General features: G+C 37.3%; 2 protein-coding genes and 1 long non-coding RNA gene across 5 annotated transcripts in view; 1 reads left to right on the forward strand and 2 right to left on the reverse strand.

Moving 5' to 3' along the window:
• Nucleotides 1-27,210, forward strand: part of dock1 (dedicator of cytokinesis 1) — a 252,549-nt gene that overhangs the window by 97,261 nt on the left and 128,078 nt on the right. For all 3 annotated transcript variants that reach the window (XM_077200233.1, XM_077200232.1, XM_077200234.1), the window contains exons 26-27: nt 4,890-5,017; nt 7,668-7,763. In XM_077200233.1, the coding sequence (XP_077056348.1) occupies nt 4,890-5,017; nt 7,668-7,763 (224 nt within the window). The remainder of the gene's footprint in view (nt 1-4,889; nt 5,018-7,667; nt 7,764-27,210) is intronic.
• LOC143709691 (uncharacterized) overlaps nt 1-27,210 on the reverse strand; it is a 759,555-nt gene that overhangs the window by 82,755 nt on the left and 649,590 nt on the right. The gene's annotated exons all lie outside the window — the stretch shown is intronic.
• Nucleotides 15,381-27,210, reverse strand: part of insyn2a (inhibitory synaptic factor 2A) — a 44,027-nt gene continuing 32,197 nt past the window's right edge. The window contains exon 4 of the mRNA XM_077200275.1: nt 15,381-16,738. Within this exon, the coding sequence (XP_077056390.1) occupies nt 16,555-16,738 (184 nt within the window). The 3' untranslated portion in view covers nt 15,381-16,554. The remainder of the gene's footprint in view (nt 16,739-27,210) is intronic.

Raw genomic sequence — 27,210 nt, forward strand, 5'->3', positions numbered from 1 at the left:
CTCACTCCCTCCCTCACTCCCTCTCTCACTCCCTCCCTCACTCCCTCTCTCACTCCCTCACTCCCTCACTCCCTCACTCACTCAATCCCTCACTCCCTCACTCCCTCACTCCCTCACTCCCTCACTCCCTCACTCACTCACTCCCTCACTCAATCCCTCCCTCACTCACTCCCTCCCTCCCTCCCTCACTCCCTCCCTCCCTCACTCCCTCCCTCACTCCCTCCCTCACTCCCTCTCACTCCCTCACTCCCTCTCCCTCTCTCACTCCCTCACTCACTCACTCCCTCACTCCCTCACTCCCTCACTCACTCCCTCACTCCCTCCCTCACTCACTCACTCCCTCACTCCCTCCCTCTCTCACTCCCTCACTCACTCACTCCCTCACTCACTCCCTCACTCACTCCCTCACTCACTCCCTCACTCCCTCCCTCACTCCCTCTCTCACTCCCTCACTCCCTCCCTCACTCCCTCCCTCACTCACTCCCTCACTCCCTCACTCACTCCCTCACTCCCTCACTCCCTCCCTCCCTCCCTCACTCCCTCCCTCCCTCCCTCACTCCCTCTCTCACTCCCTCACTCACTCCATCACTCCCTCACTCCATCACTCCCTCACTCACTCCCTCACTCCCTCACTCACTCCCTCACTCACTCCCTCACTCATTCACTCACTCCCTCACTCATTCACTCACTCACTCACTCACTCACTCCCTCACTCACTCACTCACCCACTCACTCACTCACTCACTCACTCACTCACTCACTCACTCATCCACTCGTTCTCTGTCAAACTGTGTTTGTGTACTGGTAGTTACAGAAATGTGCTTGTGTTGTTGTACATATGTGTGTTTGGATGCGTCCCAAGGTGAAGTGTAGTGTTATGGCAGTGGCATATGGCAGCTCTGCGGGTCGATTGTAAGTAGATGCACGTCGTTCAGCAGTAATTATCGGTGGATGTGTCTCCTGTCTCCTGACTTAATTAAATCACTCATCACACGTCCATGCACTGTCTCATGCACTTCAGTCTCTGACGCTCTCATAAGGAACAACATGAAGAAATCAGGAATTAATGAAAAAGAGTAAGATAATTTGATTCATTTACAAGTATAAATAATTTGATAAATAATTTGGAGCTGCGAGCATGTGCAACATTAGCTTTGCATATACTTTTAATGCATTTAACACAGCAAGACAAATGCAAGTTAATTAATAACTTAGAACATTCAGAACCGTATTGTATATTGTATATGAAATATGAAATCACTAAAGAAATTTCCATAACTAGGCCTATAAATCATAGTTGTAAAACTCACTGTGGCTTTGGGAATTTACTCATGGTTTTGTTAACATAATACTGTTTTTTTTTTTCTTGTGGAATATATGTAAATATATGTCATATAGCTTCTTGTGGGCCTTACTAAAAATAATATATATAAACATTTGTAATATTATTTAAAAAATAAAAATGAAATAAATTGTAATTGTAATTGTATACAGATATTTATATTTCATTTATATGAAATACATTTAAATTATAATTGTAATCATATATAATTACATTATATATTTGAAAAGCCTAACCCTATGTAAAGCGCTTTGGTGGCCATTCGGTCTGTGAAAGCGCTATATAAATGCAGTCCATTTACCATTTACCATCCAAAAGAATTCATAAAAAAAAAGTTATCATTTTTTTTTATATATATATACATACACACACATATCGTTAGCCTCATAGCATAATTGCATAAATATATTTACACATTTTACTTTCTTTTTTTTTTTTCTCCAAGACACGAATAATAGTAATGTTGTCTACCCTGCTGACGTTTCTTCTAGATCTGTCGCAGTCTTTCTAACTCACTCGTTTTTGGCACCAGTAGTCTGTGGAAAAATGAGATTTGAAAAGTTGTTGAGCTGTAGATCTTTTTGTCGTGTCTCACTGAAGGACTCCTCCAGCACACGCTTTCCAGTGCCAACTGCTCCACTGGAATAAATTACCCACAAATGGGCTTGTCTAACCTGAACAAATGTGTTGAGCGTGCTCGCGGCTGGTGTCACTTGTTGTTTTTCTGAGTAATGCGTGCGTGTGTGAGTGTGTGTGTGCATGTTTGTTTGTGTGCGTGTTTCATTGTACTTCAGCACAGATTTGTCAAATTTGATTTTTTGTAAACAAAGATTTAGCTAATGTAAACTTCACATGACTGTTGACTCATGCAAATGACGTGTTTCTAGAGGATTTCAGGTTTCATTTCTGTCTAATGAGCGTTAGTCTGATGTTAATTTCTGAATTCTGTTTGACAGCATGCTAATATGCAGTTGTAATGGTTGTTTTCTAAGGCGAGCGAGCATGACTGTTACTGTTGCTCATTCCTGCGGTTGCTGATCTGGACCAAAGTCAAGTCTAATCTAGTCTTTAAATTGGTGCCACGTGTCAATATGAAATCTTTGAGCCCCATAAAGCCTGTAATTGTGCATTTCACTTCTCTAAACTTAACATTATAACTGCATTCATTCATTAATTTCTGCATGCATTTATTTCTGCAGTATTTATTTTATTTATTCTTTTTATTTAATATGTTATTATCGTGTCTCTGTAGTCAATGTTTGGAGGGCCGAGTCACGCATGTCACTGAGTTTTGGATCAGTGTCTTGGTGACTCCTGAAGTCTGTTTTTCCCTCTGAACACACATGCGCTAGATGAATGTTTTCAGTCATGTGATGTCAGCCTTCACTCCTTCAAAAAACACTTTTTATATCACTGAACATTTCTGACTGACTGAACAGGAGTTTGAAAACAACAGTCTTGTTTTCTATTCTTGTTCTTTGCACTTTATAGTTGTAACAAGGGAAACTCTGCTCTTATGAAAGCAATATATCACTGAGTGTGCTGACCTGGACGAGCCTGCGCTGAAACAAACCTGCACTGATCTGTGCTTTGAGTACCTTCACAGTGACTGTCTTTTGGATTGATTGATTGATTGATTGATTGATTGAGCTGTTTCATTTTATTTTTACATGATATTTAGAGAGACAATTAAGTGTAGCCTAAAACTCATCATGACACAATGAGGAGTTCAAATAACGATTCAGCTGTCTCAGCAAACACTGAAGAAATGAGTGTCAGCTTTCTGAAATTCTCTCTGTCCTAAAGTAACTCTAATTACACGGCCACTTACCACATTAACAAGTTAGTGAACAATTGAAGTTACAGTTTTAGTTGTTTTATCATGCAAGAAGAGAGAGAGAATGTTGGAAACATTTGACTGCAGAATGCTCTGTTTGCCAAGATCATAATCAAATATTCCAGCAAGCCATGCAATATGAATTGATTATTTCATGAACATAACTCTGATGGCACAAAAACTGGCAAACTTAAAATCCTGTGATGTTTCTTGGAAGCGTGCATGATTTTAACGTGTTACTTTCATAACACCTTTCTATTTTAGCTCAGCAGACTTTTAAACAACTTGCCTTGTATTTAAGGAATTTCCCGACACTTAGAAATTGCTTAGACATCGAATCAGTTTGAAGCCAAGAATTTTGAGACTGTTTTTTACATGTTTTTTTTTTCAGTGTGCATCAGACAGGTCACAACATGTCTGTGAATTATCCTTCTAGACTTTTTCTTCTCTGAAATATTTACATTTATTCATTTGGCAGATTTTTTAAAATGCACAGCTCGCTGCTGATGTCAGATGCGGTCATTTATTCAGCTGTGAACTGGATTTTAATTTTGGCTTGTGAAGTGATGTCTCAAAAGTTCACGGGCAGGTCAGTTATTAAATGCATGAGCGTATTGTGCATGCACTCGTAAAAGGATAGTGTGGATTTATTTGTACGATTTTAAACTGGCCCGAACAGCATGACAAATGAGCTTTCAGGAAGGCCAGCGGGAGTTCCTGTGTGTGTTTGCTCCAGTAATGACTTCTCATTGAAGAAGAAAAAAAATACATTGATGCATCTCTCACACACTCACAAAGCCCCGCATCCCATGTTGATAGACAGATTTTGTGCCACGCCCCCTTATTATTTTATTTATTATGAATTCTTCACTGTAGTTGTGCAGCACATGTCAGTCTCTGCACTTTAAAGTGAAGTGTGTGTTAGTCTGTGTATGAGATGTGCTCTCTAATGAAGCATTAGAGATATTTTAAAGTCTTTTATTAAGCCATTTTGAGCCAACTATTCCCAAGTGATCCACTTGACAGTGCATAGTACACATTTATTTATTTATTTCTTTCTTACTTTTTTGTTTTTAATATATTAAAATAGTTCTGTTTTTTTATTCAGCATTTTAAAAATATGTATATATTTTTTACTATATTATTTATATTATTTTATTATATTTTCATTAAGATCCGTGCCACTCATCTGCTTACATTTGTCTAGTCACCAACAAATCGATGTAATTTTTGCATCGAGATATAATAATTTAATTATATTTTTTAATTAGATTCTGTTCATATTTTCCGATTTCATATTAATTACCGTAAACGTTTTAGTAATTTTTTTGTGTTAGTCATTTTTGAGGTTTTTTTTAATGCTTTTTTATTATTATTTTGCGTTTTAGTTTTTTTAATTTTTTTTTTTTAATAATAATAACCCTGATACAAATAGTACAGCTTCCTAAATATTTCATGGTTATTTTAATATTTCGTTTTGCAATTGCATATTTTTTTTAATGTTTTAACTTTTAAAACTTGATTTTTTGGTTTTAAAATTATTTTTATTTCCATATTCTTTTGTTGATTTTATTAAATTATTGATTGATTTTATTTATGTTCTTTTGTGGATTTGATTGGCTGAGTAAATCTGCCTATATGGTTACTTCAGGTTGTGAATGGACTATTTCACCTTTCTGTGTGTGTGTGTGTGTGTGTGTGTTTGTGTAGACTGCAGAGAAATCCTGTTGCCTTTGATGACGGAGCAGCTGAAACTTCATCTGGAGAATCATGAAGAGCTGGAATCCTGCTGTCAGCTTCTCAGCAACATCCTGGAGGTGCTTTACAGGAAGGACGTGGTGAGAAACACACACACACATTCTCGGTTTCTTATAGGAGTAGTTAACACTAAAATGGAAAATCCAAGCTGTGTATCGCCAATAATACGATACGATACTTATCACGATACAGGGGTTAGGATACAATATATTGCGATATTCCTTGTTTTCTTGTGAAGAGTATATCATTTTTGAGAAACGGTCATTAAGAACACACCACCATATGCATAAACACTGAGTAAATACTTTTATTTAATCAAAACAGTGGAATCTGGATATGCATTTATATTACTAATCACTATTTTGTGCAATCCAAGTAAAGAGAAAATATTGAAATAAATAGGCTATAATCTTGAATCCTACCAAAGTTCACAGTATATCAGTTTTTAATTTCTCAAGTATTTAATCAGAGAAAATGCATAGTCCACTCCATGACTGCATGGCACTGTTTTTTATATAATACCGTAAAGTTTCTTGCTTTAAAGCAACATCTATTGAATAAAGTGCTATATAAACATGCCTTCACTGGAGCTGGTGCAAACATATTAAACATAAACTTTTTTTTTCTCATGGCTGTCATTTTTGCTGGGTTTACTTTGTTATTGAGAGGAAAGCGTGCTGTTCATATTTGTATATTCTATCGAAACGGCTCTCTCAGCAGTGCGGATAAGTGAGCTCTCAGATTCAGTGTGTATCCTGAGTATTGGAATTTAGCATGGCTTATTTTGCAATCGACTCTTGCTGATCTCCTTAGTGGTTTCTTTATAGTGGAAGCCAAAATGAGTCCACACTTTAGCACTGTACACCGCGACGGCAGCCGGTATGCTAATGCTAACTCTCTGAGATAACACTGCCATCGGTCGGGTTATAACCCAACACAATTCCACCGCCATGAATCTTGGAGGTAAACAAATAAATAGCGATACAGTATCGCCAAATATAATATCATGTTATTTACGTGTATCGATTTTTTTTTCTTACAGTCCTTATAAAATCATAGCATTTTGTGATGGAAATAATTATTACTTAAAAGCCTAAAAAGTCAAGTATGCTTTTACCAGGTTTGAAACAACATTGATTGGCTAATCTGTGTGTGTTTTTATCTCATGTCCTCCTTTAACTTCAATGACCTGCATGTGACCCAGTCAGAGATGCAAGTTTATTTAATTAAAGTTAATTAATTTCTGGCTCTTATTACGACTGTTAATTGGCCTCTTCGGTGACCACTCGACTGCGCAGCACTTCTGGAGATCTGCCCAGTTAAAATGCTCTTCTCCATCAGTCGATCAGTTATTGCCGCCATGATCAATAGAAAACTTCCACAAATGTCTCTGTTAGATGAAATCCCCTCTACTGCTACTTTTAGAATAAGTGCTTTCTATGATAAGCCTCATTTGCATAAAATATTTGAACTGGGTGCATTTAGTATTTTGGCTGGTTTTGAATAAAAGTATGATGAAATAAAGTAAACTGCATATTAAACTATGCATAATAACTTTTCTTTAATTTGGTTTTGTCTCCCCATCTTTTCACTAGGCTTATTAGGTTAGCTAAAAAGAAAGAAAAAAAGTTACTTGAAATGAAATAAACTATGACATATATAGTATACAATATACATATACATATACATATATATATATATATATATATATATATATATATATATATATATATATATATATATATATAAACTGTGTATAATAACTAAAACTGAAATAAAAATGAATACCCTAGGTACCCTCAGTGATACTAATAAAACACTGCTTGACACACACACATATCCGCACGTCACTGATTCTCCCACTTCATGGTGCTGTGGGTGAAGCATCCTTTGAACCATTGTGCGAGTATTTGTGTTTACTTGATAATTGAGCATGTGTTGCGTAATACACACGTCACAGTCGAGCACAGAGCTCTCTCGTCGCTGGTTGGAGATCAGCTGCATCCTCTGTTTAATAATTGACGATCTGCTGTGAGTCTAGCTGGATCTCCACTAACGAACACACAGCGACAGGATGCAATGCAGTTTATTTTACACCAGTGAAATTTGAAGAACTATCTTTATTATACTGACTATTTCAATATCTGTTAATTTAGTATCTTCCTTTGACTAGTGAACACGGCACCAGGAGGGCAGCGCTAGTCCCTGCAGCGCTGACTGTGCGGAAAACTTTACAGCTCAGTTCAACACAATTATTGCCATCACTAATTGGTTATGTCCAAAGCTAATTAAACTACACTACTGTTCAAAAGTTTGAAGTCTATTTTTTTGTTTTGATGTTTTTGAAAAGTCTTTTGTTCATCAAGACTGCATTTATTTGATCAATGATAAAGTAAAAACAGTAACATTGCGAAATATTATTACAGCGTAAAATAACTTTTATATTTTAAAATGTAATTTAATCCTGTGATCAAAGCTGAATTTTTTACTCCAGTCTTCAGTGTCACATGATCCTTCAGAATTCATTCTAATAATCTGATTTACTGCTCAAGAAACATTTCTGATTATCATTGTTGAAAACAATTCTGCTTAATATTTTTGTGTTTTTTGTCAGTTCAATGGAATTCCCCCATCACTGAATGTCACCCACCAGAGATGTTTGAGTTTAATGTTTGTTTGTGTGGATAAGTCATTTATTTGTGGTATATTTCTGTCTCTGTGTCGTTTTAGGGTCCGACGCAGTGGCATGTACAGATCATAATGGAGAAGCTTCTGAGGACAGTAAACAGGACTGTGATCTCCATGGGACGAGACTCTTTTCTCATAGTAAGTGTGTCTCTCTTCGTCACAGGGTTCCTCTGGGATTGTCTCGCATTTTCGGCTTCCTGTGTCCGTGGTTAGACTGTGTGTTCTACCACAGCAGTGTAATCGGACTGTTGTCTGCAATCATCAAATGGCCCCACACACACACACACACGCACATGCACACACATGGTCACTGTCAGGCTTTGTTCAGATAGGCAGCAAAAAATATTATTTTTTTGTCATATCTGACTCAAATCCTTAGTTTTGGTGGTTTGGACAGCCATTAAGCTGGAGTTTGTAGTTTCTGTGCTCCTAGTGCTACCATATAAAACTACAACAACTGTTTACAAACAGTTTCTCAAACACTAACTCATCCTCCATTGGAGTGTGTAGTTTATGTGCTCCTAGTGCTACCATATAAAACTACAACAACTGTTTACACAGTTTCTCAGACACTCACTCATCCTCCATTGGTCACCAAACTGATAGCCCCACCCCTAAACTCACACCATTGGTTAAATCAGTGCATTTGTGTGCAGTGTGAACAGCGCCTCTCCACCTAGTGCGTGTATAAATATGAGCCATTGTAAATATTTCTCTGTCTTTTGATCACTGTTGATCTGTTAATTTGTCAGTGCTAGCGTTGATTTGATTTCACCATGCTGTTTGTCCAGATGGTGTGAATGTGCAACGTCTTTTGGCACTGTTTTACAGCTCCTGTGATTGCTGTGTGCTTGCCAACAGGAACACACATGGCTTTATGTTGCTGCTGTTTATTATTTCATCCAGTCTGAGCTGATCTGAGATCAGTTGTAAGGGGATAGTTTAGCAGTTAGAGAGCTTTAGGCTCTTGGTAGTGGCTGTCCTTGTCTTTTACAGCCACATCTCTCCATTTGCATGCTAAACATCCCCCTTCTTCCCCCTCTTATCCACCCGTTTATGTGTTTAAAGGAATAGTGCACGCAAAAATGTATATCTTCAATTAGGTCTTCACTTCATCCCAAACCCATATGACTTTCTTTATTATGTGGAACACAAATTATAGCAATTGTATATGCAATTTTAGTTAATGGAGACTGGAGTCTACATGTTTCAAAAAAGACAAACAGCGAATGTAGAGATCCACCAACTTTAAAATTAATAAACATTTAAAAGTAATAAACATTTGCAAACTGGTGAACACATCATCAGAGAGGAGAAGAGATGATGGGGGGGGGGGATACTTTGAATGAATAATGATGTAGATGGATAAATCATTTATAATAAACACTACAATATTCTATTAAAAAATTCAATTTTGATTTCATGGGGAAGTCACTGGATTGCTGGATCTCAATTGGCAGCATTGCACCATATGTGTTTACAGCCATATGCTCGAAATACACTCTTTCTGCCCTGCTTATGTTACAAGGTCTCTAAACTCCATACACTCAAATCCTAATGGTCACGTCATATAATGCCCATTCATTGCTCTCAGGGTACATATACTCTTTGCTGAGATTTGCAGTAAATCCCTGTCTTGTACAGGCAAATTGTGAATATGACAGCATTGCCTTGCGCTTTTAACCAAAGCAACTTAACTTTTTTTTTACGTGTACGCTAGCGTATCCATACAGTCGAAGGTGTAGCCTTTCAAAAGTATAATATAATTGGCCCTCAATGGTTTAAATGTTGGTTGAACCATTTTTAAGCCATTTCAGAGCATCGCCGAAGGCTCAAAAACCCACCCCTGCTTTGAGACATCTGAAAATGTCATTATTTAATGCTGAATTTCAGTATCTGGAGGTCTGAGAATTAAAGATTTGTCTCTCTGTGATTGAATATGTGTGCTTGTATACTGTTATGTATAGGCTGAGCATGTTTAAGAATGCATGTGTTGCAGTTTCAGTTTTCAGGATTGTGTGTAGATTGATAGTACATTTAGTGTGTGTGTGTGTGTGTGTGTGGTCTCTGTAGGCAGCTCTTCCACTGTGACCTTGTTCGTCAGGGCTCTGTTGCTTAGATTCAGATTTATGCATTCACTTTTCTCTGTGGTTTTGCTGCATGTGAGTCTAGAATTCAAATGAGTCTGATCAGCACAGCCACACACGTCCTGCATGCTGATGTGCAAGTACAGTAAAGAAAGAGTCCTGAAAGAAAATCTTCTTAAACTTCAAAAACTCTGAATCTTAAAGATCGTTCTCGATTATCAACCATGAATATGCCATTGTGTGGTTTGTTGGAGAGGTAATATTGGAGAGAGGAGTGCTTGTATTCACAATTTGACAATATAATGACTCTAAAGGTCCCGTGGATGGAGGATCTCAATTACGGAATATAACCACTGACCTAATGTACACTAATGCAACCAAAAAACCTAAAAACCACTCAAACAACTGCTTAGCAGCTCACTATAGCATCATGACAGCGAGTTTTGCATGATCCGACTACTTTTTCGGCTTGTATTTTCTGATCTTTTTATGTCTGATGTTTTCTCTGTCTTTGTTGCATTGTAGAGCCTTATAATCCTCATCTACGCCTTTCAGGCGCTTTTCATATCTCTCTAATATGCAGTCTTGTCTTTATCAGGATCCGTACTTGTGTGTATTCAGAGTATGTTCAGCCCCTCCCATTTGTCTGCAGTAGGAGGGGCCAGGTGAAGGAACAAGGCTTTGATTGGCTGCTCTGTTTGACTGTAATTTCAGGACTGACAGCAGGTGCCGTCTGCAGCATCAGTGCAGCAAAATCCTCTTAGATTTACATTCTCACCACATTCTCAGTGCATTAAATATACATTTGTGATGATAGAGAGGCTCATTGGATTGATTTTTTTTTTTATATCTGAAGGTTTTTGCTGACAGTCTTCCTTTAAGTGCATTTCAGATGAGTTTTTCAAACTCTCTCGCAAGGGAAATACTGAATGGTTGCCGCTGCAAGCCTGCATGGGAATTCCCTGCTTAATAAACACAAACGCTCACAAACTCCTTCATTGTGACCTGGAGAATTTTAATAACTCTCAGAGTGTCTTTTGCTTTGCTTCGGGAATGAAAGTAAGAAAGAGAGAGAAATACATTGAGGATCCCTTTGACAAATAAATAAATAAAAACAGGTGGCTTAGCACAGCTTCTCATCTGCATTTACATGTGTTTGGTGGTTCTTTGTGTTATAGCTCAGTATTTTTGTTCTCAATATTTGTTTAGCCAATATGTGTGATGTGCATGTACAGACACGCTGTAAAAGTAATTCCACAGAATCAATCCTATGAACTTACTGTTGCCATCTGGAGTGAATCGTACTCAGCATGTTTTCTAGATGTATTTTTATTTATTTATTTTCTCCCCTCCTCACTGCTCCTATAGTTTAATCTTATCTTGTCTAATCTGGTAGGGCGACATCATGGTGGACGAGATATTGAGATTCCACTTTCTTAAAAGGCAAAGCTGCTTTTCTCACATTACACATTCCAACAATTAGCATCTGCAGCACGACAGTAGTGTCCCAAAAGACTAAATTACCAAATTTTCAGTGAATTTCTACACTACACAATCCTGACGTGAGTACCACCATAGAAAAGTCAGTGTTATTTTTATAGCAATTTTTCTGTTTTTTTTAATTAAAATTAAAATGTATTTATATAATTGTATTAATTTATTCATATACATGCCTGTGTATAAAAAGTACTATGAAATGCATTATACAGACAGATTTCCCAGTACTCAGATAATAGAGCCATTCTTTGTATTTTTCATGTTTTATTTTGTATAGTAAATAGTTTTAAAAACTGTATAAAATACACAATATTGCACATAATAAATCAATTGCACTTTTTAAGGAACAGAAAAACATCTAATCGTCTCTTTAGGCTACAGTAGAGCTATTGAGAGTCACAACTGTTGTGGTGCGAGGGGACGGCTCGTCTTGTGTTTCTGAAGTTGCCAACATACACCAGAGAGAGAGAGTCAAATCAGTGGAAATGTTTTTTTTTTTTTTTTTTCCTGTCCGTTAATTGGTTTATTTTGCCCTTTTTAAAAGACTTTGGCACATATCTCTGGATGGGACTCTGACGTGACATTCCCAGAATGCTTTGCTCTTGGGATTTTGGTCTGGGATGAAATCAGTAAACTTACTTTCCGATAAAAAGGGGTGTTTGATTTTCAGTACGGCTGTCACTCCTCTTTAACCCGTTTCTGTGCACACAGAGTTCTGATGTATATGGGAATGACGATTTCATTGCCTTTCAATCACTGAAAGTGTAAACTGAATGTTCATTAAATCCACAAAGTGTGTACAGAACCCGACTGAACAAGTTAATGCGTTTGAGATGTGCGTTTCACTTTTGCAGGTCCAGTGGTAGCAAATCACGCAGACGGCGGTACGTCTCGACTCGATAAATGAGGTTGTCACTTTGCAGTGTGTATGAGACCTGTATGTTGTCAGGAAAGAACAAGGCATCTTCTCCCTGTAGACTGTTGGTGTGTCAGCTGAAGCAGAGAGATGTTTTAGCATTGCAGGTTGTGTGTGATTCTTTCTGTCCGTATCGCTCTGACTCTCCATGCTCCATTTTATACTCTTTTTCATGTGTTTGTTCATCTCTCTCTGTGGTTGTATTGACTTTCATTTTACAATTAAGCATATTTCCCCCAGCAATACTCATTACTGTAAATGAATGCAAAATTTATTAAATGCATGTTTTATATATATTAATATTTCGGCACTGTCGGGCAGAAACTTGTATCCCCAAATATCTCTACTTTTCAGGAAATGGAAAACACAGTGTTTTTTAATTAATTTAACACTGTGTTGTCAACATTTATAATGTGGCTTTATATGTGGTCAGACACTTGCATGTGTCGTTAGATTATTAACATTTTACCAAAATCAAGCTCAAATGGAGTTATGAGGCCTTTGACCAGCGAAACACGGAGATTGACGTACATGCATGTTTTGTCCGTCATTAGAATTATCTTATCCGAGGCAGTAAGTGCATCATATTACGTTTTCATCAACTTACAGGTTATTACGTTTACTGTAGCTGTGGACACTGTGTTTTCTGTCATTTGGTCAATCTCATGTTATTAAAAAATACATAATATATATATATATGTGTATATATATATGTGTGTAAAAAGTTTTTCTTGAGTATAAAAAAAAATGCTGTACTTATTCAAAGAACCAGTTCTTTATTTACCCTTGCATTGCAAACAACCAGGTCTGCACCTCTTTCACGATAGAGGTGAGAGGATTTATGAGGTTTGACTGACAGTTTGAGGATCCAATGGAGTTACGAGGTTTGGTCACAAGCTCTTTTTAATACTTTTCATTGGTTAAATATTTGCAAAACCCACAGACAGACGTAAAGAGTGACCACAAAATATAGAGATACAAGGTTTCTGCCCGACAGCGGTATATACTTTGTATGTACGTGTGTGTGTGTGTGTGTGTGTGTGTGTGTGTGTGTGTGTGTGTGTGTATATATATATATATGTATATATATATATATATATATATATATATATGTATATATGTATATATATATGTATATATATATATATATATATATATGTATATATATATATATATATATATATATATATATTAATTCTCTCTCTCTCTCTCTCTCTCTCTCTCTCTCTCTCTCTCTCTTTACTATATTTTCTCAAGGGACAATACTAAATGAAACTTGGATATAGTTTGGAGTAGTCAATGTGCTGCTTGTATAGCAGTATATATTTACTGTCCTCTGAAAATAACTTACAAGCCATTATTGTCAAAATAGCTGGCAACAAAAGTGAGTACACCCTACGATGAACATGTCAAAACTGTGTCCAAAGTGTCAATATTTTGTGTGAGCACCATTGTTATCTAGCACTGCCTTAAACCTCCTGGGCATAGAGTTCACCAGAGATGCACAGGTTATTGCTGGGACCCTCTTTCTCTCCTCCATAATGACATCACGGAGCTGCTGGCTGTTAGACGCACAGTGCTTCTCTACCTCCCGCTTGAGGATCACAGGTGCTCAATATTGTTCAGGTCTGGAGACATACTTGGCCACTCCATCAGCTTCACCTTCCTCAGCAAGGCAGTTGTCATATTGGCGGTGTGTTTAGGGTCGTTATCATACCGTTCGGCCCAGTTTCTGAAGGGAGGGCATCATGTTCTGCTTCAGAAGGTCACAGTACATGTTGAAATCTATGTTTCCCTCAATGAAGCGCAGCTCCCCAGTACCAGCAGCACTCATGCAGCCCCAGACCATGCTACCACCATCATGCTCGACTGTAGGCAAGGCACAATTTTCTTTGTACTCCTCACCACACATGCTGGACACCATCTGAGCCAAACAAGTTTATCTTAGTTTCATCAGGCCACAGGGCATGGGTCCAGTAATTCATGCTCTTGGACAAGGTTGCTTTCAGCAAACTGTTTGTGGGCTTTCTTGCGAGCCAGCTTCAGAAGAGGCTTCCTTCTGGGACGACGGCCATGCAAACTGACTTGTTGGAGTGTGTGGCGTATGATCTGAGCACTGCCAAGCTGACCGTCCGCTTCTGCAACCTCTAAAGCAATGCTGGCACGATCATGCGTCGGTGTTTTGAAGCCAGCTTCTGCACCTGACGCACAGCACGAGGCAACGTCTTTGATTGACACTTGCGAGGCCTGTTACGAGTGGATCCCGTCTTGGAATACCTCAGCATGACCCTGGCCTGTACTGTAACACAGTTTCAGGGTGCTACCAGTCTTATAGTCTAGGCCATCTTTGTGGCGAGCAACAATTCAAATCCTCAGTGAGTTATTTGCCATGAGGTGCCATGTTGAACATCCAGTGGTCAGTATGAGAGAATTGTACTCAAAGCATACATTTTAACTGCTCTAATACAAGATATACACATTTGTATGATCCTGTCAAGCAGACAAAAACATGAACATGATGAATAGGACATGTGGCTTTGCATGGTTAAACGACGTACAGCTATTATCACTTAGGGTGTACTCACTTTTGTTGCCAGCTATTTTGACAATAATGTTGAGTTATTTTCAGTGGACAGTAAATAAATACTGCTATACAAGCAGCACATTGACTACTCTAAAATATATCCAACTTTCATTTCTATAGTATTGTCCCTTGAAGATTTACTAAAATGTTTGCTGAAATTTGAGGGGTGTACTCACTTTTTTGAGGTACTATATATATTCATTAGATCTTCCATACATTGAGAAAGATAATGAGTATTAATTATGAGAATTCTGGGGGAAATTTGTTATATTGTCATACAAAAATAAAGCCACAATGCGCAAAAAAATGTTGGTTTCATTTTCACTTCATTTTTTTGGCAATGTATATAATTTCTTTCTTTCTTTTGAAATATCTCCTGAACATGTTTTTGTTCACCTGTGACTGAATTTCCTTTCTGAACATTGTAATGGAGAAGAAGAGTCGACCTGCTCTTATTACCCTCTGACTTTCAATTACCTCCTGTAAGACCCGCCACACACACACATGCTCAACGATACCTTATTTCCTCTGGTGTTCTTCATCATTTTTCTTTTCCATAGGAACGTTGATTCAGTGCAGATGTCAAGAATGCGGTCACACTAGACAGGACAAGATGTCACACTCTAGGGATTCTATCTAATTTTTTTAAAGTAAAATACATTAAAAATTAATTTAAAACGTTAAAATATCAATTTAATCTACTTTCCTGCAACACTACAAAATGTTCAGCTTTGTACTTTTTTTTTTTTTTTTATATATATTGCACCAAGAGGTCAATCTGTGACATTTAGATCCTTAAATATTGTTAAATCGTCTTTTTTCCATAAGCAGATCAGCTCATCAGAGTCTAGTGTGATTGCAGCTATATGACTGTGTATCACATGACTTCCTGTCACAGAAAGGTAAACATTTACCGTTGTTTCCATGGTTATGTCTGTAGTTGCATTAGATAAACATTATTTGAAATTAAATAATTTAAAATTAACAGACACTGATCTGAAAACGCTTCCTATAATTTCAATAATCCAATAAGTGAGAGAAGCTTATATATAGTGTTCTAGAAAATCTTTAAATGTGTGATTATTAAGAATCTAGAAAAATAAGTCATACTTTTTTCCTAACTGGTAATAATAGTATATGAAATTTTATATGAATTCACAGAGGCTTGTAAGATTATTTCCATATAAATCTCATATAATTAATTAGTTGTGTGACTTCACCGGTTTGATCTGCAAATAATTACATCCTCTAGTGAGTTTTAAATCCATGAAGTCCTCTGTGAGAATCATCATCCAGTGCATCTGAAGAGTTGTGCTTCGATTTAATGTTGCGATTGAGTCGATTTCCATGAGGAAGAGAAGACCAAAATGAAAAGCTTGTGTCCTGTTTGTGTTTTAAATATCCTCCTGATTTTCCAGACCTTTAGCAGGATGAGGACCAAAAAAGAAATAATAATTGTAAAGCAAGATTTGTTATTGATCCAGTTATGTCTCTCACTCTCTTAAAAAAAATGTCACGCTCTGCTTGAGGGAAATAGTCTCATTATTCCTTTTTTCCGGAAGCGAATTCCGTTTTTTTCTTCTTCTCTGTTAAATATACATATATTTTATTTGTTCAGTGCTGGCTGCGATTATTTCCAAACCAAGTTCAGTACTCGCATCCATAAAGTACCGAAGGGAAAAAAAAAAAAAAAAAAAACTGATAGTATTTTTTCCACTTCATCCTGATCAAAAGCGGGCATAACTAAGCAAGTGAACAGATGCACACGAAGCGTTGCATTCTGTCGTACTCCCTTCTTGAAAATATGATCAAAAGCATAATAAAGTGGTGTATGTAATCCTGCGGTCACAGAAACCAGAGTTTCCAGCGCGCGTGTTTCTTGGCCTCCGCTTTGGACTTGCGTTTGGGCGTGGAGCCGATGGTCTCCTGAGGATAGGGCAGAGGGGGGAACAGGGACTCCTCCGTTGGACACAATCTCTTCATCAGAGGCTGTAGCTTATCTTCCTGCAGTTTAAAGTCCAGCTCCACACTGCAGCACAGAGAAAACAGACCTTACTGTGTGTGCAGCACAAAACAAACCCAGCTTCAGCACAATTCTACATGCATGCCACAGGAAGAGCGTCAGATGCGCTCAGGAACTCACAATATATGCCGTCAGTCTTGAGATCAACAATAGAAAGGGTTTATTTGTCAATCAAAAGTATTTTTACAGCACAGTTTACTTCTTTATGACATTCCTGAGTTAATCAGTATATGTAATGAGTATTTTATGAATTCATTAGATTATGAAAAGTACCAGAATTGAGCCAGAACCAAATGCAAGTGTGCTAAAACAGTGCCTAAATTAAGATTTGGCTAGTATTTAATAGTATCTTCTTATATATGAATCATGCACAATACGAATGTTTAGTTACTAGAGCTGTCAAGCGGATCAAATTTTTTTTTATCTAAAAATAAAAAATGGCTAAAGCTGCTGTTTTGTTATATTTTCCTTTGACGTAAAGCAGTGCATTAAGAACTTCAGATTCAAGGAAGTTTAATGATCTTTATTATGTTTCTCTCTCCGTGTCCCTGTAGAAAATAGTTTATAGAGTTGATGTCCCTTGGGTGTGTAAAGATAAGTATGAGCGTGTAAGCTCCTTCTTCTGGGTGCATTTGGTCTGCGGGTGTTGCATTGTGGGATTTATCATCTGGAGCGTCCGTCTTATGTGCCGGAGATAATCCAGCGTCCACTACACATCTGATTCCTGGGATGAGTCACTTTAAACTCCACGATTAGAGAGCAGAGATGGAGAGATGGGGTGAAATTGAGAGTGAAAGAGTGAATGTGTGTGAGAGATTGGGATGGTGGAGCGAGGGATTATATCACTTTAGCAGACTGAACAAACTTCTGTCTGTTGAAGGAGAGAGTGTCTGTGCACTTACAGACCTGTATGCTGGATTTTATCACATATTTGTATTTCGAGTTCTGAAATGTGATTGGATAAGCCATTTTCAAAGTCCTTGTAAAAAAAGTACTTATCAAGTTTTCTGAAGAAAAAAAAATGAGAAGGCAACTTGAGAGCTGATTGTGACTGATGGTTGATATAATGCTGCACTTTAATTTATTTAATTGTAGCAATGAAGGGATACATAATCAAAAACAGACATATTTTTTTACCATATTTACTCATTTTGTGGTGCGTTAGGCTATTCATTGCTGGTAGATTTTAGATTTTGGAACTGACACTAGAGCTAACGCTTCTTTTAATCAAGTGAGTATGAAAAATTACAAGATACATTTTGAATAAATGATTAATTATATATTAGTAAATGTATTAATTTGTTTCAGCATTTTTTTTTTTTTTAGTAATTTATAGCTGGTGAAAAAAAAAAGGTTTGTGTCATTCCTTAAAACACCGCTTAATGTAAAATCATTCAGATGCAAGAGACCTTGTGTCTATAGCTTTATTTAAATATTGGTAATACTGGTATTCCTGTCTCGCTGACAGAGCGTTCAGATGAACAGATTGAAAGAGACATTTAACACTCTCTATATCCCAAACCCCCCGTTCAAAATGCATTTTGGAATGTGACGCATCAGCATTGATGTCGTTTATTTTGCAGACGGCACCCAGAGAGCTGCCATTCAACATGTGAAATGAAGTCTGTCTTTGAATCACTTGACAGAGAAATGTATTGCTTTCCTGTTGATTTCATGCACTAGATTGTACAAAGCATCTTTCAGAGGCTTGTTCATTTAAAAAAAAAAGAAAAAAAAAGAAATGCACTGCATTGCATATTGTTAGCCAGTCTATATTTAAAGCAATGTTTGAATCTGTTTAACAGCGAGTGTTTGGCCTGAAAGTAAAGGTTATGTAAGGTGTGTGCGTGTGTGTGTGTGTGTGTGTGTGTTATTGAGGACTCAGCATGTTTGTTCGTTGTGTGTTTGGCCTTTGCATTCAGGCACAGCGCAATGCAGCAATTAGCAAATTAATCACACAGCTCAACCTGCTAATTATTGCCTTATCAATATGACCATGTTCTGGCTACAGAGAGACATGTACAAATCACTCATTACCTCAATAAGTCTGAAGAAGCTCTTTGAACAAGCTGTGTAGAGTTTCTCTGAGAGCTTCTCGCAGTCGGTGATAATTTGGTGGTTGATGATTGCGCTTGGTAGTTTCATATTGCTGGAGAGATGCTTTTTATGTTAAAATCGGATGCTGATTTTTACATTCCAAACATTTCCATTGCACTTAAAATGAATGTTTTTTTGTTTTGTTTTTATAATATGTATTTATTTATGCAAATTTTTGTGGATTTTATTTATTTATATACATTTATTTAATATATAAAATATTTATAAATAAATAAATAAATAAATAGAGAAGTCTTTCAAAAACATTAAAAAATAACAATGTTTCCTAACTTTTGACAGGCAGTGTATATGTTTTTTTGGATTTTATATATGCAAAAATTATATAAAAATAATTTAGATTAACAATCAAATACTTAAAAAGAATTACAATTTGTTGTGTTTATGTATCTATATGGGTGTGTAAATATGGAAAAAAAAATCTGTAAATTATTGAATGTTTTCGCTTAAATCAGCATATATTGTCAACAGTCAACCCCCCCCCAAAAAAACAAAACAATTTTTTTGTAATTCATATTTATACTTGCATGCTTACAGCTCTGGCTTGATGGAGCATGTCTAAATTTCGAAACCGTTCTCACACTGATCTTTATTGTTGAGTCCTGAGTTTTCTGTGATTGATCGATTTTTCTTAAAGAAGAAATCATTCTAGTTTGCTAAAGAATTAACCACATTTTCAACTCCACAAGCTTTTAATATTTCTGTTTAATGGGAATAATAATTTTGTTCTCTGACTTGAAGTGCGGGCTCTTTCTCTCCCGAGGCATGACATACGGTACAGTGCTCACTATTTCTAGCTTTCGAATCACAAATCAATGTTTAATATTTCTCTCTGGATCAATACGGTTATCCACAGAATAAACTAGAGCATCATTAGAGAGCAATGCAGTGAAGTGGCTGTCTAAAGAACGTCAATATTTCATTTGCATTAGAGAGTCGAGTACGTCGCAAACGCAACACGAGCCAACGTGAACGCAGAGCCGTTCTTGTTTTGGTCTGACAGGCCTAGATTCCTCTCTCTATCTCTCTCTGACGCCTGCGTGGTGTTTTTCATTGATCGTTCGCCTCGTCTCCTGCTCTCCACCCACGACTGTTGTCACGACCGACGCTTTTCACTGTTTCTAAGCTGCTAATTAGAAGCTGAAAGCCGTTGATAAGGCTGTATATCCCCGCTCATTGCCCCTGCACGCAGCTTAGCGCTGTATTCTTTTATGTGGCGTAGGCTTTCCTTCCCTTCATCCCTCAGGATGAGGAGTGGTTTGATCTCTCGCTACTCCTCCTGTTTAAGCTCATTAACGTAGAGGCCCTCTCATCCCATTCTCATGGCAGCATTTACACAGGAAACGCATCAGTGTGGCGGTTAAGTGCTCACGGTGACCTGATGTTCATCAGACGCTGAGTGAGAACAAAAGCTTTTTGTCTCCTGAGAGGTAAAGAAGTCAGAAAATACTGGAATATTCCACTCTCATCTTAAACTCATGGGTGTCAATCTCGAGAGTGTCGTATCTGTTTTCTGTTTTCAACTTTCTTGACGGACTTTCAAGTTTTTGGTTGTCTTGTTTAAAGGGATAGTTCACTCAAAAATGAACATTCTGTCATTAATTACTCACCCTCATGTCATTCCAAAAAACGTTTGTTCCTCTTTGGAAGACAAATAATATATTTTTAATTAAATCTGAGAACTTTCTTGATTAACTGACTGAATTTAGGCTTTTACTCACATAATTTAAGCCTAAATTCAATCTGTTTGACATATAAAGCAATTCGGTCTCTTCATAAAATTCATATGGATTAGTTTTACAATGTCTTTTGACATTGAACTTTTTGACATTGAACTTGACAATGAACTTTTTGAAGCGTCAAAGTGTCAGTTGCGTAGCTGTCAATGGAGGGACCGAAATCTCTCAGATTTCATCAAAAATATCTTGATTTGTGTTCCGAAGATGAACAAAAGTCTTATGGGTCTGGAACGACATGAGGGTGAGTAATTACTGACAGAATTTTCATTTTTGGGTGAACTTTCCCTTTAAATTTCTTTAACCCTCGGAGGGTCCAAGTTGTTTTTGGGGTCCTTGAGGTGTTCTGACATGCTCTGACATTTGTGCTTTTTTCAGTTATTTATAAACATGTTAATGGCAAAGGTGTAAATTCACTCTATATAGCACAAACAGGAGTACCATAATATGTGAGCAAGATGTATGTACATGTTTATATTTTTGAGAGAATATTGTTTATGCATGGTTATTGAAAAAACTAAAACTTAAAGTCTCTGAAATAAGGCCACAAAACACATACTAAATATGTGTCCACAAGACTTTTGACTAATGGATGTTCTCGCCTAGGATTTTTGCTTCAAAATGATCTGAAAATCATCCTGCCAAATCATTCACATAAAACATTACATTGATTTAAATTTAGTAAAACACTTTTTGTTTGGAAAGGCAATATGCGAAATGGGCGAGACTCATGTATAATGGTCTGATTCACAGCTGTGAAGACAAAAGACCTGCGTAATGAGCCTGCATAATGAGCTTTTCACAGGTGTGTCACTGAGCCACAAGAAAGAATACAAGGACACAAGAAAAGAATATATATATATATATATATATATATATATATATATATATATATATATATATATATATATATATATATATATATATATATATATATACTACAAAATTGGCTCACAGTTGGAAACATCTAGAAAATAATAGTATTTTTCCACTTGTATTTTTGGTTGCAAATTGTATAATATCCAAGGTGAACATTTCTAGTAATTGTGTAGTTAATTCTCATACTGTAGTTTCAGAAAGTTTTGGATATGTATCCTCTCCCCAAAATTGTCACTAATAAAACACAATATAAATAATTAGAAGAGAAGGCTTATATTGACCTTTTAAGATTTTGTTTACATCTACCTTGTAAATATATTATTTGCTATTTCATTAAAAAGGTTACAATTACAGCAACAATTAAAATAACAGTATTTCAAGTGTAATATTTCTTTGTAAAAACTAAAGTATAAATTTTATCATACATATTTCAAAGTTAAGGATTCATTAGTTTGAATAAAGCCTACATTGGAACAAACACTATAATAGCATCCTAGTTGATGACTTTATTTTTGACAAAACAAACATAGCCTAATATATTTAACATTTGAGCAGAAATTGGTGAACAAAAGCTTATTCAATGTGGCAGTAGTCTAGTTTACAGTAAACAGTTAATAATCAATCCAAAACTAGTCAACGAATTGTTGTCTTTCATATTTCGTCTGTAACATAGGCATATCGTTTGTTGTTTTTATGATAGCCTATATTAGGGCATATAAATATTAATTTGCAGTTTCATACGTTGCTAATACAAAGACATTTTGACGTTATTTCAACATATTTCAGGCGATTTTCACTCATCTCAGTATAGCAATAGGGTTTGGTAAAAACTGTTCAGTTCATTCATTCACACACGCAATTCATATTTAAACAGTCATTTTGCGGTTTACATGCACTATGATATCGCGATTAGAACAACAATAATAAAAAAAAAAACGTACTTCTCGAAATGAAATAAACCAGCACATGTTCAGAGGTAAATGTCCCCGGATTATTCCTCACACAGCCTCGCAAGACGAAACAGTACATTAATCTGATGTTTAGCAGAATAATGAGCTGAGAGAACGATAATGAGATCGGCTGACACCTCTCTCTTTTTTATAGATTACATAAACAGAGAATATTTATTTTAGATTTGAATAAGATATTTTAAAAGTACAAACTTAAATGATTATAAAGATATATTGCTCATTCTTGTGTGAATAGTATTCGCTGAGCTTTGTTTAAGTTTAGAGACGTGCTCCAGAATAAAAGTTAACGGAGACAGAGAGGCAGAAAGCACACCCTGTTTATTTTCTTTATTTTACAAAAGCATACGGTTTTGATGTTAATGTGAGTGTACACAAAAAAAGAAGACCCTCTATAGTTTATATTCATGTATTGATTTTATTTATATGACCGAAAATAACGGAGTATTTTAAGTCTATGTTGCTGCTGTGGAAAAACAACAGCAAAACGCGCCGGCGCGTTTCTGGACCCCAGAGGGTTAAGTTATCAACTTTTGAAACCTTTTCTGTTAGGGCAATATATCAAATATTTACAAAGGTTTTGCTGGTCATATAAAATTATGCAACATTGGGAAATATTGCAGTGATTTTTAATTTATTTTTATTTAGTCCTTTTATGCTGCTTGAATTTGGCATTGTTTTATGATTCGTCCTTGTTTAGTGACTTGCATGTTTGAGCTTGTTAGCGGCTGAAGTTTAGTTTAAGCTCAATAAACAGCGAAAAAGAACTCGCGTAATATGTGCAATCCAACGCCAAAATTCAAGCCCTGTAAGACCAACAATATTCAGCCGGAGTTATTCACTGTCTGTTTGAATGAATCAAAAGATGCACTGATTCATTTGATTCATCACTCAATTTAACGGAAGTCTCAATGCTGTGGTTTTCAATATTCATTTTTTCTAGTTATATTTTACCTATGCCATTTATTTGATTTATTTTATAACTGCATTGCCCAGCCTTGGTGCCTCTTGTTTAGTATCTTATTTGCTTAGCTGTAAAAGTTTCAGCTGGTGAGATTTGGAAGGATTTGTAAATGTGTTGTGTTTGTGTCAGTGTGCGACTCTGGCTTTGGAAAGGAAGCGTATCTGTGCCAGAGACAACAGACTGACACCCCGGTGAAAGTGAATCTGTCTCTCATTAGCACCAGATGCCCTCTCATCACTCACACGAGCTCATATCTGTGAGGCGTCTGATGTGGACCGCCGGGGGTTTGGGTCGAGCTTCGCCTGCTCTGATTCCAAATCGTTTTACGAGGCGTTCTGCCGTCCGTCATGTTTGTTAGCGCTCGCCCGACCGGATCCCGCAGGCCCGACGCGCGTCACTGACACTCGTTAGAAGGAGAGGAACGCACAAACACACACAGAGATAAAGAGTGCAGGTCAAGGCCTTCAGGAGGGAGATGTGGAGCTTCTGAAGGCCCGGCTCGTGTCTCAGGCTCATTAACAGAGGGACGGCGTGACCAGATAATCATCTGTGTGAGAGAGCCACTCCGAAGAGCTTTTAATGAAACCTTCATTATTCTCTCTCTCTCTCTCTCTCTCTCTCTCTCTCTCTCTCTCTCTCTCTCTCTCTCTCTCTCTCTCTCTCTCTCTCTCTCTCTCTCTCTCTCCCCCTCTCTCTCTCTCTCTCTCTCTCTCTCTCTCCCCCTCTCCCCCTCTCCCTCTCTCTCTCTCTCTCTCTCTCTCTCCCCCTCTCCCTCTCCCTCTCCCTCTCCCTCCCTCTCTCTCTCTCTCTCTCTCTGTCTCTCTCTCTCCCTCTCCCTCTCCCTCTCCCTCTCTCCCTCTCCCTCTCCCTCTCCCTCTCCCTCCCTCTCTCTCTCTCTCTCTCTCCCTCTCCCTCTCCCTCTCCCTCTCCCCCTCTCCCTCTCCCTCTCTCTCTCTCTCTCTCTCTCTCTCTCTCTCTCTCCCCCTCTCCCTCTCCCTCTCCCTCTCCCTCTCCCTCTCCCTCTCTCTCTCTCTCTCTCTCGGATGTGTGATGCACTTATCACACACCTTAACATGCTCCTTTTTTCACAAAGCAAGACGCTTTCATGTCCTTAATTTTTTTGCACGGCTCCATCACCTTCATCTCTTGCTGGTTTCAGAGGACTCACTCAAACTACTGTGTGTTTTTACTGGGATACTCTGAGAAATGTTTGACGCCACAGGAGGCTTCACTGTTGCTCATGTTTAGACCAGAAACATACTTCACGCAAGGGTGCAAATGTCTGAGCAACGTATTGGAAGATTACGGTCATTTTGAAAATACAGTGCTGGTCATATTTATGTGAATATATTTACATTATGTATTTATTTTATATAATTTAAAAAAATAATAGTAGTTGTTTATTGATTTACTGGTGTATATACTTAAATTGATTTATTTACATAATTTATTGCTTTTTATTTATATATTTATATATATATATAAATTATTGCATTTAAATCATGCATTCATTTTAATAATTGTTAAATAATTGTTGTATATTTTGTTTATTTATTTATATATATATTTACATGTATTTATTTACTTATTAATTACGTTCATAAATCATTTTTAAGTAAAATTCATTTGTGTGAAGAGACAAGTAATTTTACTTTTCCAAGGAACTGGACTACAGTTGTTTTATTTTGCGTTGGCATGGCCATTGTAAAAGAGTCCCTTACATATCTAGTAGGGATGCACCGATATCACTTTTTTCAGACCAAGTACAAGTACTTACATTTGAGGATTTGCCGATACCAAGTACCGATATGAGTACTTTATAATACCATGCAGTTCTTCTAACAATGCTTTATTTTCATCAGATGATTTTTAACAAAGTAAATATACAACTTGTATAATCAAATTGCTTGTGTTAAAGGAGATATTTGTCACCTCTCCAATTCGTTATTTCAAATGTAGCCGCGTGGTAAGCGCGCTCATAAAAGGACAAAGTGGTGTGGCCATGCTTTCCACACGTTTTTAGACGCGATATGTGAACGGCCCCTAAAGTGGTATCGGGTGTGGTTGTATTGGGGTAGTTTTATGAGTACGAGTAAGCTACATGAGCACAGTATCGGACCGACACCAGAGTACTGGTATCTGTATCGGTGCATTCCTAATATCTAGCCATTACGTCATAACATGATCATGAGACTTGGGACTGTAAGCACCTAGCAGCACCCTAGCAACCAGTCAGAATGCCTTAACAACTGCCTAGCAACAGCCTATAAACCACTCAGAACATCGAGGTGCATGAGTTATGTAAAACATTTTTTTTTCAGAAATCATAAGTTTAGAAGGAATTTCACCGCACCCACGATGAACAAGGTGCCGGACAGGCAAGACTAGAAAACTCAAAAAATTAATAAACTGTCCGCACACTTGAATCCTTAAAGCAAAATTTAATTACCAAGCTTTCGGGCAAGAGACCATCCCACGGCATGGATTGCCCTGAGGATGGTCTCTTGACCGAAAACTTGGTAATTAAACTTGCTTTAAGGATTCAAGTGTGCGGACAGTTTATTTATTTTTTGAGAAATCATAAGTTTGAAATCAACAAGATTGCTCATTGTAAATTTGTACTTTTTCACCACACGATCTAAAGCTCCAATCTCTAGCTGTAATATTTTTGCACCTAGGCATAGAAAGGAATATAGTACAAAAAAATGTCAGTACAAAAAAAAAAGAGGAAAATTCTAATGCAGATTATGATATATTGTACAGATATATCTTGCATTCCTATTTTTTGCTCGCTCGTTTCTCTCTCTGTTTGTAAGGTATTAATACAGCTGTCCATCATACTTTGCTTCGCTCTATCTACAGATTAAACCGTATCTCTCGAAAGTGTGCACACACACACAATCACACACTCTCAACACCCACCAGCTTCACTGTTGTATCACCGTAGTATCTATAGCAACCAGCCGGCTCTGACTAAAGCCAGAGTTACTGCGTTAGCATGGAGAACATCATTACTCTAGCATAAAGGAGAGGAGAGAGTGTGCGAGAGAAAGAGAGATCTCCCGGTGTCTCTGCGCTGAGCGTTTAAACATCTCTGTAATGTAATCATCTCCACTCCCTTCAGCTCGGCTCTAATGGTATTTCCATGCCAGCGTCGTGTGTGTGTGTGTGTGTGTGTGTTCAGTCCAGCTTCTCTGGCTGGACAGAAGAGCTCTGGATATGGGATGATCATGAGAGATCAGTGAGAACAAACGTGTCTGATCATTTACAGGTGTTGGAGTCAGACAATGTCAGTGCTGATTTTCTAATGCAAAAGTGGCTATAATGCAAGTGTGCTGTGATGTTCAGGGTCAACTTTTTGAAGATGAGGAACATATATATATAATATGCTTTGTATCAGTACTGTACCTTAACACCATTATTGAACTGAACTGAATTGAGCTAAATAATAACACTATTTTCTTGCTACAGCTGTTGTTTATATTCGATGTTTACATCATGGATTCTGTTACTTTCCTCTTAATACTGTGAAGCTGCTTTGCTAGAGTTTTTGTTGTATAAAGCACTATAAATGAACTGACTTGACGTAGAAGAGGTAAAAAATTATTACTCTGAGGGTGTCATGATCCGGCCTTCTTGTCCTTGATTTTCCCTAGTCTTGAGGCTGGATCATGACAGACCCATGTTTTGTGTACAAGCACATGGCCTTTTGTTTGGGCCATGTGCTTGTGTTGTCTCGTTATGTAACTCCGCCCCCTTGTTACCCTCGTCTTGTCATTATTGTCTAGTCCGTTTCACCTGTCTTCGTCATTAGTG

The sequence above is a fragment of the Siphateles boraxobius genome, unplaced genomic scaffold (assembly GCF_051911475.1).
Source record: "Siphateles boraxobius isolate OS27281-9 unplaced genomic scaffold, OSU_SipBor_1 46, whole genome shotgun sequence".
Taxonomy (NCBI): domain Eukaryota; kingdom Metazoa; phylum Chordata; class Actinopteri; order Cypriniformes; family Leuciscidae; genus Siphateles; species Siphateles boraxobius.